The 12,261-nt window shown below is 40.7% G+C and overlaps 1 protein-coding gene across 10 annotated transcripts in view; it reads right to left on the bottom strand.

Moving 5' to 3' along the window:
• Window positions 1-1,383: 1,383 nt before the first annotated feature.
• Window positions 1,384-12,261, bottom strand: part of LOC129723171 (protein FAM107B) — a 131,712-nt gene continuing 120,834 nt past the window's right edge. For all 10 annotated transcript variants that reach the window (XM_055677214.1, XM_055677268.1, XM_055677236.1 and 7 more), the window contains one exon: window positions 1,384-3,201. In XM_055677214.1, coding sequence (XP_055533189.1) covers window positions 2,916-3,201 — 286 coding nt within the window. In that variant the 3' untranslated portion in view covers window positions 1,384-2,915. The remainder of the gene's footprint in view (window positions 3,202-12,261) is intronic.

Genomic DNA, 12,261 nt, shown 5'->3' with positions numbered 1-12,261 from the left:
TTTATGCTTTGACAACTTCAATAATGTTCTTCATTAGAAATGTTGCAACAAACGTTTACTATAATATTCTTCATTAAAGCTGCAAAAAATGTCTTTTAATAACAGCTACCTAGTTTGCCATGGTTTGTTAACGTTTTCATAGGAAATGGCTTTACCAAAAACTACTGACATCACACTTTCCGAGCGAAAATAATCAGATTTTCGATGAACGGGTAGGATAAGAGTGTCTTTAACAGATAAGCAATAAATTTTACTAGAAAAATAGTGGCTCAATTAAGAGTGAAAATAATACTGTTTTCCTTATTCCGGCATTCTTCATTTCGATCAAGAGCTATCATCGAAATAACGTCGCGAATCATAGTTACCATAGTTACCATTAATTTGTTATGATTGAATTATTGTATAAAATTGCTGCTAAAATGAAATGAAGCAGCTGTTACTGAGTGTCTACAAGCAATAAAAAGTGGTGTTTCGACTAGAGAAGCTCGCAGGCGCTCCAATGTTCCACGATCCACCGTAATGTTCCGTGCAAGCAGCAAGTGGTCAGGAAAACCACGAAAAGGTAAACAAACTGCATTGACTGCCGTGGAAGAGGACTCATTTCTTCGCTGGATAACTCGGATGGCACGTAAAGGATTCCCTATTACGGAAGAACGGATGCAGTCTACAGTTGATCCAGATGCAGAACTCTCAGTGCGTAAGCCAGAGTTAGTTTCATCAGCTACGATTGAAGAGATGTTATATTTAGACCTGGCCCAAATTAGGAAATTGTTGTGGTCCAAATAAGGAAACGGTGGCCCATTAAAGGAAACTGAAGCGATGATTTATTTCTTTTATTCCGAGAAAATAGAGGTATTATCTAGTTGTCTTTCATGCAGAAAAGATGATAAACATGTTACTTCATGTTTATACATAATGAAATACTTAATTCAGTTTAGATATTTACACTTTTTCTTGCAAAATTCGCAGCTACGCTACTAAGTGGTCCATTAAAGGCAGTTATACCCTATTTTCAATGTGTTCATTAAAAATGTTTTTAGTATGGAAATAAGAATTTCTCATACTTTCGTAAATCTGGATAATTTATAAAAAAAAAAAAAACGGGATAATTCAACATCAGTTCTGCCTATCTTGATACATGTTCCAAAATGTGGATATTGTTATCAGTACTATGTAATAAGCACAACTGTTCTTCAATCATGAATAGCATAATCATTAAAACTCTAGAAGTAGTTTAGAGAAAGAACGAATTAATTCAGGTTTAAAGAAATGGTTTAAGAAATGAGTCAATCACTAGATTGATTACAATTTCGAACCTAGGAAAACTTTAAAATTAGAAAATACTTTAAATACTTTCGGATGAGACAGAATAACACAGGCGAATATCTTCCAGTTAAAATAGTGATTTTACTCTCTATGTTCGACAGCAGGATACTCTGTCTCGAACTTCACTACTAAGAACTTACTACACATATGGTTCTGGTTTGTTTGTTTGTTTGCTTGCTTGCTTATATAGGTAGCTGCTGCTCGTATAACTATTCCATTAACAATTTGCCACTATCAATCACTGCTACTCACGTCACATGAGCTCTAGCCTAGGTGGTAGAATATTTGTCTGTTATGTTAGTTGCTGATCTGTTCACTATTATATGAACCTGTAAGTTTAACACGTAGTTACATGAACTTTTGAATTGAGTAACCATCTTAACGCTCGTATGATTGTATGTATGTGGTGAAGTCGCAGGCCAAAAGTGGTCAATGGGAAAAGGGCTGCGGAATATGAATAGTCTGTTCTCATCTAAATACGGGTCGCACTAACAAGGCCGAACACGGGATTCGATAGTCTTCTGGTGCTGTAATCTGTACACTACACAAGTCTCTCTAATCAGGTTTTTTCTGCTCAGTACGGTTTTGATGAAGGTTGAATTGGTGATTCAGTGATGGTGAGGATGCCTTGTTAACTTTCATTGCTTTCTTCGTTACAAGAAGGTGAGTACTTTTGGAATGAAGATTAGAATACCCTTTTTACGTTCTATCAGATTCATCAAGTCGGGTTGAGTATCGCTGATAGCGGTTCCTATATACGTTACTCGGTTAGCTCGTTCTTCGATCAAAAAAAGCAAGTGTCTTCTTGTTTGACCATGGTTTCTTTTTTTTCGGTTATTTTAATATAAAAAATCTGCTCACAATTGACTTACAAACTAAACCAGAACTAAACACTATAATATACGGTATCTGATGCTTAACTGTTTGTTTGCTTTTTTATACTATCTGTTTACGAAAGAAGGATTGTGAGAAGGATTTCCAGAGTGGAGTTTTTCGATCTGTTCGATTCGATACCATCAACAAGGGATCTTTTTCGTTCGGAGATGTCTCTCGTTTATCACAATTTTGCCACAGTAATTTGCTGATCACCGGAAATCCTTCCTCGCGAGCGCGTATCTCTACAAAATAAACACTTTTCCAATTTTATACATGCAACAGATCTTTCTATCTAAAGAGATAATAGAATTAGACATACATATAACTCATTAAAACTACTTAAAGCATGTCGCCTCTCATCTTCTGTTTGCAATTAATTGCATTTATACTTGTAAACTGTACTGTTTCGTTTTGCTGCTCTTGTTTGAATTTATCTAAAATTTTTGTTAAAAAACACACACTGACAATTGGCGCACATTCGACTGAAATGCGTGCCATTGAAGAGTTTTAAAAACACAGAACGGAAATCATTGTAGTCGCTATCACTTGTCTACACATTAAAACTTAACTGATAATCAAAACGAATGATATTGGGTGGGAGAGCTGCTGGGGGGCACGGGGTTAAAATAATTCCGAGGCTCGGGTTTTACTGTGTTTCAACTAAAAGCGACCTCCTGATCGACTACTTATAGACAAAACCAACCGCTCGGGATCTATTTCGAATAGACGGCCGTAGTGGCGCGTAACTTTGCACGTGCGTTCAGGTATTCGGGATTGATGGAGTCGGGTTGGTCCTGCTGGGAACCGGCAGCGGCCGCTGCCAGGCTTTTCTGCTCTAGCCGGGCCGCCCGCTGCATGATTACCCGCCCCAGCTCGTTAGCGATCGTGCTCTCCTGGGCTTGCTGCTTGGCGAGGTTTTGAGCGGCCAGCACCTGACGTTCCTTTTGCTTCTCCAGCGCTCGCTGCAGTTCGGACTTTTGATTAAGCACATTTTTACCCCTGAAAGAAAAAAAGGAGGCAATTAATGAACACCTTTTAGTTTTAGTTTTTTGAGAGCTATTTTGCAATGAATGCAAAAAAACGAAAGAAAAAAGAGGTTAAATACTCGAGAGAGACCAAAAAAGATTATTCAATGTGTCAGAAATTAAGAGCGAAAGCTGTTACAATTGAAGACTCTCAGAATGGTATAAGTCTAGAGTTTACTTTTAGCTTGGCGATAAAAATAAACACGCAAACTTAGTGTGTTTACATTGAATATTTAAGCAGCTTTGGATACCTAAAGTCTTAAAAAAAACATATAGATGTATCTTTAACAAAGGCCGTGTTTTTTCTATCTTTTTTGGCGTAGGACTACGTCTTTCTGAACTATAGCTTGTAACATTTGAGAGATGATTCAAATGCTAATAGCTGTCAGCTGACAGCTAAAAGAAATGTATTAAGGTGGAAGCGTGTTGAAGCCACAAATGGCCGATTTCGAGCCACCACGTGGTCGAATTGGACTTTCAAAGGCATATAACTCAAAACCAGTTAATGCGTCGCCTGTGAAAACATATCCTCATGTTTGTTATGGTGTTGAAAACATAAGATAATTTTTTCATAGGTTAAGGCATCAACTATTTCCGAAACTTTTAGCTTTGAAAATCCGTAGTCGATCACGTGGTGGCTTCTACACACTACAACCTTGAACAAAAAATCTTTGAATAGCCAAAATGTACAGGTTTTCTATGATATGATAAATATTATCACCATTTTCCTAACACGCTATGAAAATTAAGGAAAAGTTTCAAAGTCGATTATCCACATATATTTTTCATACGATTGGATTATATCCCCAACACAGACATCAAAAAGTTACACAAAATTATATTATCGTATTCGAGCAAAACTGTAGGCGAAACCAAGACTTGTTCTTGCTAAAAGAATTGTGACCAAGGACTTTATCGAAGAAGAACGAACAACCGGTGCACTGGGTCAGCCGGAAATCAATCCTAAAAGACATTTTGTCATTCGAAATGGCGACTACTGGTTTCTGAAAAACAGCCTAAAATTGTCAAAATGGTATACTCCGGTACCCAGAAGTCGGCATCTTAGAATTGACAATTGATTGCCGGGTTGTAGGCACCATCCTCGTTTGGGAGATGTTCATATTGGATAGTATTTGATCAAATAAGGTTGTTCACCATCTTTGAGTTGTAAATGGCATCTGGAGTTGATTTCCAGTTTCTGAGTATCATCCGGTTACAAGAACACTCATATGGTATTGATCCGATTTTTAATGTTTTTCAGAAACCGGAAGTTGCCATCTTTCCGGTTTAAATTGGATAGTATTTGGCCATTTGTTGCTGTTTTCCGAAAAACCTTAAATTGCCATTGTTGGGTCGCGACACAGGCTAACAGTCAGTCCTGGAGCGGAAGATTAGAGTAGATGACGCCCAACACTCCTTCTGGGTAGCACCACACGTGTTCCTTCGTGTACCGTGGACAAGTTTCGGCAAATTGATTAAAATGTGTGTTCACAGTTCGATAATTTATTGCTAACTGAGCGGATATCGATTCGCTACACCACTTTTAAGGCTTTAGATGAATAAGAATTGCGTTTGCGTTTAACGAACGCACAATCAAACGTTTCCAAGATAGGCATTTAAAGGTAAGGTAAGTATAATAGATATACGTAAGTGTTATACATAATTTTAAATTTTATACTTTGCATGTTGCATGTGTAATTTCACTTCGAAATACAATTAATAGTTTTTTTCTCCCGAACACACCGGCCTCCGTTGAAATGGCCTATTACAACCATCTTCCTTAGCAATTGGTTGCGTTGCAGCGCCGATTGATGAGTCCGTTTTCTCCTCGTTGTCATCCAATGGAAGCAAATAAACCTCCGTGATTGCTCGCTTGTATAAACCCTTGGCTGTACGAACTTCAACGACCCGCACATGTTGATCTACGCCTGGAGATACTGCCACTATCCGTCCCAGATTCCATGACAGTGGTGGCAAATTTTCCTGCTTCAGCAGAACCAAAGATCCCACCTTCACTTGATCGCGAACCACTTACCACTTGGATCGTTGATGGAGTTCACTAGTATAATCGCGTGACCAGCGCTTCCAGAAGTCTTGGATGCTACGTGTAATTTCCTGGAAACGTTTCAGCTTGTTAGTATTCTGATCGGAATAATCGGGCTCAGGAATAGAGTACAGCGATTCCCCAATCAAAAAGTGTCCTGGAGTTAAACTTGTGAGATCTTGCGGATGGTTGGACAAAGGGGAAAGAGGGCGAGAGTTCAACACGCACTCAATTTGGGCAACAGCTGTACGCATTTCATCGAAGGTAAAATCTCTACTTCCCAGGATTCGTCGAAAATGATGTTTGAATGATTTTACTCCGGCCTCCCACAATCCGCCATGATGGGGAGACCTTGGAGGAATGAAATAGAACGTGATGCCGCTGCACAGTGGGGAATCGCTGGCCATCAGCCATTTTTTCGTTAACTGTTTCATAATATTTTTCCTTTGTTGCTATAACATTCAAGTGTCTAAATCCAAAATTTGGACGCAATATCATAAAATCTAAATTTTTGATGACTTTTCAAAGCTTGGCGAACTGACTGTTTTTGTCTTTTTCTTGAAAAAAAGTACATTACTTTGAAACGCTCTGTAGCTTCAATGATAGCTTGAATTTTTTTGACGTCAAAGGAAAAGTTGTTGTAAATATTGTGCGAAACAAACCCTTTTCATTTGATATTGTAAAATTTGGTCATAGTAGGCCTGACACTAGAAAAAATTAAAAAAAACGTGATTTTTTGTAGAAAAGTAGCTTAAAAGTTTAGTTGCCGCAGTTTGCCACGGTTGTGACTACATTCAATATTTAGGTAAAAACGTAAGCTTTCAAATGCATACTGTCCGCTGCTGCGCAAAACTGCGCAAATTGTCACTTTAGTGAAAAAAGCGATAGCAGATTTTTTTAGTTTTTATTTTTGAAGTTGAAATTTCATCCAAGATTAATTTTAATCATAACCATGATACCCCATTAATAAAAATTTATGATATCGTACTCAATCAGTAAGGATAAAATATAAATTTGGGCAAAAATCACAAAATTTATCAATGAAAAGTTATAAAATAAGTGTTAAACAAGAAAACAGTAAACAAATCTGAAATTTTAATTATCTCAAACTTTATCACTTTCTGAAAATTTAAAACAATACTAAAAACATTCAGCCCTTTCCAATTTATGATCATGAAATTCGTTAAACTGATTGTAGTGTCAAATATTAGCAGCAAATTCATACTATCAAACTCCGGCCAACAATAGCCCGTTTGAAGATTGCTTTTGCTTCGCACTCGTTTGCATACAAAAGTAAAGCACACATTTTGCTTTATGAGAAAAAAAACAAAGAACAGTCGTCGCCCTCCGCATCCTTTCGTATTTATTTAGAACGTTGTGTCATTCCAGTGTCTTAGTTTTCAAGTCCTCTTTAAACCATAGAAGGCCATAGGCAAAATTTGTTTAGTTCGAGGGGTCGTCCATAAATTACGTTTTTTTTTCAATGGGAAGGACGCCCGGTGGCACTACTTGTGGTCAAAGATCATATAATTCTATAAAAAAGGAAAAAAGGGCCAAAAAAATATTAAATTTGGCTTTCGTGCTTTATGGACAGCCCCAAACAAAAAAATGGATGCCAAATTCGTGTTCAGCGCCCCAAAATTATGTAAATACCAAGTTTTTGTCGCATTTATCGACACTTTTTTTGCTTGGCCAGCCTTTGTATGGAGTCGCCCCACTGTGCGCTGTCGAGACAATAGTTGTTCCAAACTTCGGTACCAAATTGTTCTAAATATTGGCGACGCAGCAATTTTAGTTCTCGGTCCGCACCGATAAATGCCGTCGAGTTGTCGCAGTAGAGATTGATTAACCGACCGCGCCGCGAGACGAACCGTTTTACTGCATTGATGCACGCGACGGCGGTGAGATCGTGTACAATTTCGAAGTGTATCGCCTTCACCACCATGCAAACGAACACGGCGACGTACATTTTGACGTTTGCTCCTCTCCCATATAACGGACGCACGTTAAACGGCCCACAGTAGTCCAAGCCACTATTTGTGAAAACTCGTGCTGGAGTCACTCGTACCGATGGAAGAGGTGCCATATACTGCTCAGTTGGTTTGGGAGAGCATCTGAAACAGGTTACGCACTGACGTACAATTTTGCGTGCCAATTCACGTCCACGAATAGGCCAGAATCGCTGCCTCATAGTTGCAAGTAGTAACGCTGGTCCTCCGTGCAACGTTCTCAAATGGACTGATCGAGCTATCATGTGAGTCAAACGATGATTTGTTGGCAATAATATCGGAGCACAACTGTCCAAGGAAGCTGGCATTTTCACAAGGCGTCCTGACATTCGCAGTAAACCGGCAGCATCCAAAAATGGGTTGCAACTTTTTAATAAAAACTTAGTTTTACCATATCTCTTAGCTAGTTCACGACGTGAATTATTCAACAAATATTCAATTTCAGCATTAAATTCTGTAGCTTGTACAGAACGAATAAGCGATTTTAATGTAGAGTCAATTTCGGCAGGTGTGAGCGGACCTACTGTGCGAGCGGGCTGTGTAGCTCGAGAGTTCCGACAAAATCTATGGCAGTAGCTAGCCACCCTAAGTAATTTCCCAAGATCCGAATATCGATTTATCAACAAATTCTCCACTGGCACTGCAGTGAATGCAATTATTCTTCGTTTCTCTGCATCCTTCGTTTCCTCGTCGGTTCGACTGAGCCTTACAATGTTTTTCGGCCACTGTGTGGTAGATTGTATTAGAAAATTGGGACCGTACCACCATAAATTATCTTCTAATGCCTGAGAAGGTAGAATTCCACGTGACACGCGATCAGCTGGGTTCATCTGTGTTGGAACATATCTCCAGTTGTCTATTTTGGTTAGATTCTGGATATCAGCAACCTTATTGGAAACAAAAACTTTCCATGTCGTCGGGGGCGACTTCAACCAGTGGAGAACAATGCTTGAATCGGTTCAGTATGTTACTGTGGCAGCAACCCTCGTAGCTTTTCTCACTTGGTCCATGAGCTGGCTTCCAAGCAAAGCTGCACGCAATTCTAGCTTGGGTATTGTTTCTCCACTTACCTTAGCGACACGAGATTTTGATAAAAGTAGGTGGCTTTGAAGGACACCGCTGGCATCAGGAGAGACAACATATATGCAAGAGCCATATCCTCGTTGAGATGCATCGCAGAAGCAGTGCAGAGTGTAACGATGGTTTGGGTTTGCCAACACATGCCGCGGGACCTGCAGGTTTCGTAATTCCATGATTTCTTCGCGATAGTTGAACCACCATTCTATTTCTCTGGCCGGTAATTCTTCATCCCATGATAGTTTCATCAGCCATAACTGTTGTACAAACATCTTCGCACTTGCTACGACAGGCCCAACCAACACCAGTGGGTCGAACAGTTGCGCCATTTTTGAAACGACAATTCTTTTGGTCAATCTGGGCGGTGGGCGAGAACATCTGGCACGTTAGAACACCATTTCCTCAGTCGAAAGCCGCCAATTTCTAGTAGATCCGACAGCTGCTTACTTGTTTCTATAACCATGTCTCAATCGTCACCTCCTGTGAGTACATCATCGACATAAAACCCTTCACGAATTACGGCAGCACCGAGAGGAAACCGACTGCCTTCATCTTCGGCCAATTGATTGAGTACACGCGTGGCGAGGTATGGGGCACTAGAAGTCCCATATGTCACTGTCTTCAACTGGTACCGTTGAATGGGTTGTGAAGTATCCGACCTCCATAGTATTTGTTGTAAATTACGATCTGCAGGGTGGACCCAAATTTGTCGGAACATCTTTTCAATATCCGCTATAAAAACGAACCTTGGTAATCGAAAGTTCAACACTGTAGCAAGGAGCGATGGTTGAACGATTGGACCCACGAGCAGTATGTCGTCCAATGACAATTGAGCACTGCCTTTACATGTGGCATCAAACACCACGCGTGTTTTTGTTGATGTGCTTTCCGGGCGTTGAATGGCATGGTGTTGCAGGACAAACTGGGGAACTCCGACGCGAGGACTCAACTCCATGTGGCCTAGATCACGATATTCCTCCATAAAAGCCACATAATCATTCTTGAAGTCACTGTTTAGTCTAAACTTTCTCTCGATTGCCAAGAATCTTCGCTGTGCGACGGCTAGACTATCCCCCAACATAGCAAGTAACTCTTCCCGTACTGGAAGACGCACGATGTATCGTCCATGTTCGTCTCTGGATATGGTGCTCATGAAATGGGCTTCGCAGGCTTGTTCCAATGGTGTCATTTCCCTTTCATCTTCGAGACTTTCCGTATCCCAAAAACGCTGCAGAATGGTTTCTACATTTTTCATTGAGCTAACAATGCATATCGATGGCGTAGTAGCGGGTGTAAGAAATTTTCCAGCTACGACGTACCCCAAAGCCGTTCGTTGCAATGTAGGTAAACCATCTGCTAGGTGAACTGTATGGCTTTCTAGTAAGGAATAAAACAACTCGGCCCCAACCAATAGGTCTACACCGGAGCTTATGTTAAACTTGGGGTCGGCTAAAGGTATGTTCTTTGGAAGATTCCAACGAGAAATATCGACGTGATTGCTAGGTAAGGTGACTGTTATTTGTGGTATAACGAGACATTCGAGATTATATACGAATTTTCCAAAACGAGACGAGAGTTTTATAACCACCTTGGACCGTATGTTGACGATCCCTTGGCCGATACCGCTTACCTTCATATTTATTTTGTTACGTTTCAGTTCCAATCTCCTGGCCATGGATTTGGAGATAAAATTGGCCTGCGAGCAACTATCTAAGATACCTCGAACACAGTGAAAACTGCCTCTATTGTCGTTAACCTTTACCACCACAGTTGACAAAAAAACTTTTCCGCTGCCAGCGAAATCGTCCTGCGGAACAACGAATGAGGCCACAGGAGAAGAGTCCAAACCGGAAATGCTACCGCTCGAACGTGATGCGGACGACACAACCGGCGGCGAGGAGAGAGCACCGACGACCGTATACGAATTATCGAATTCCGAGACCGACGCGAAAGGCGCACTCAGCGGCGGAGGTGGTGAAGGGCACGGTTGCAACTCGGATGAGCTCACATGCGACAACTGGCATTGTACTGAAGGAATCATTTCATTTGACGCCGTTGAACATGTTAAAGTTGTTGGTGCTGCGGATCTTACAGCCACGGGAAGTGGTGGAAGATGTAGCAGGGTATGATGTTTCTTAGAGCAGATACGGCAACTTCCATTAGTACAGTTTTTTGCAATGTGTGATCCCTTCAGACAGTTTATACACAGTCCATGCTTCTTCACCATCTCAAAGCGCTGCTTAGCTTCCATGTCAAGAAATTGGTCACATTTAAACAACGAATGAGCTTGTTTGCATAGTTGACATTTAATTGCAGTCTCTGGCGCAATATGCGTAGAAATCGGTTTACTTTTAATAGGTTTCTGTTCGATTGGTAAAGTTTGAGTGTGCAACAGTTTGACAGATTGCAGTACTCTCGACGTTTTTCGTACAAAATCTACTAAGTGTTGATAAGTAGGGCGCTCTCCTCCTTCACAAGAATTCTCCCACTCCTTTAAGGTTAGTGGATCTAGTCGTTTACTTAGAGTTTCAACCAACACCGTGTTTCAAAGGTTAGCTGCTGAGTCTAATTTTTCTAGCATACCCACGTGGTGATCGAACTCATCCACAAGATCGTATAAAGCTGACGAACTTTTGACACTGGGAATTGCGAACAAAGCTGCGAAATGATGTTTGAGCAATAGATTTGGATTATCATATCGCTCACAAACCGATTTCCATGCGATCAAATAGTTATCGGCATTAACCTCCAAATTTGCAACAATACGAGCAGCCTCCTCTCTGAGAGCTGCTTTCAGATAATGCATTTTCTGCACCGACGACAAATGAGCACTACAATGAATCATAGATTTGAAAATATCTCGGAAAGCTATCCATCCAGATGGATTCCCTCCAAACTCAGGAATGTTAATCTCCGGGAGCCTTACCGAATGAAACGACTGCCCGGGCGATCGAGATGCGGATTGCGTTACAACGGGTAAACGCTCCGGTAACTTGCTAGTGAAAGAAGCTTTAAGCTCGTAGTATAAATCTTGGAACTTAACTCTCTCATCTGACATGGTGAATTCGAGATCACCATCGCAACGAGCTTCGATTTCTTCAATCTCGTTCTAAACACACGCGAATTCCGCCCACAGTTGATCGAGCGAATCGATTCTAACCTGTACTTGATGCAACTGGCCATCTTGATATTGTTCGTTGAATCTCTTTATTAAAGCAGCCGAGCCGAGAATGTTTGCTCGCTGCCGCATGAGAGTTTTCAGTTTAGCAGCACTAGTTCTAAACACTTTTTTCTTCGGCGGCGTCATTTTAATCATACTCATTGCAAAGATTAAATAAGGTTGACCCATTTGGACGACTGTATTACCTTCGACGTATCTACTTAACCTCAATTCGGAAGAGTCCCCGTGACGACTTCTGCTTCAGACTTAAACCGGCAGATCACAATTCCAGCACGTGTCTGATGATGGTTGCTGGAGATGTTAAGCTCTTTCCTCTTCAGAAATCCTGGCTAAGTTCGGTCTGCAACGGAATTCCCGGGTTTCGGCACCATTTGTTGGGTCGCGCCACTCGCGACACAGGCTAACAGTCAGTCCTGGAGCGGAAGATTAGAGTAAATGACGACCAACACTCCTTCTGGGTAGCACCACACGTGTTCCTTCGTCTACCGTGGACAAGTTTCGGCAAATTGATTAAAATGTGTGTTCACAGTTCGATAATTTATTGCTAACTGAGCGGATATCGATTCGCTACACCACTTTTAAGGCTTTAGATGAATAAGAATTGCGTTTGCGTTTAACGAACGCACAATCAAACGTTTCCAAGATAGGCATTTAAAGGTAAGGTAAGTATAATAGATATACGTAAGTGTTATACATAATTTTTAATTTTATACTTTGCATGTT

This window comes from Wyeomyia smithii, chromosome 1 (assembly GCF_029784165.1).
Source record: "Wyeomyia smithii strain HCP4-BCI-WySm-NY-G18 chromosome 1, ASM2978416v1, whole genome shotgun sequence".
Classification (NCBI taxonomy): Eukaryota; Metazoa; Arthropoda; class Insecta; order Diptera; family Culicidae; genus Wyeomyia; species Wyeomyia smithii.
This window is presented reverse-complemented; position numbering and strand designations above follow the sequence as displayed.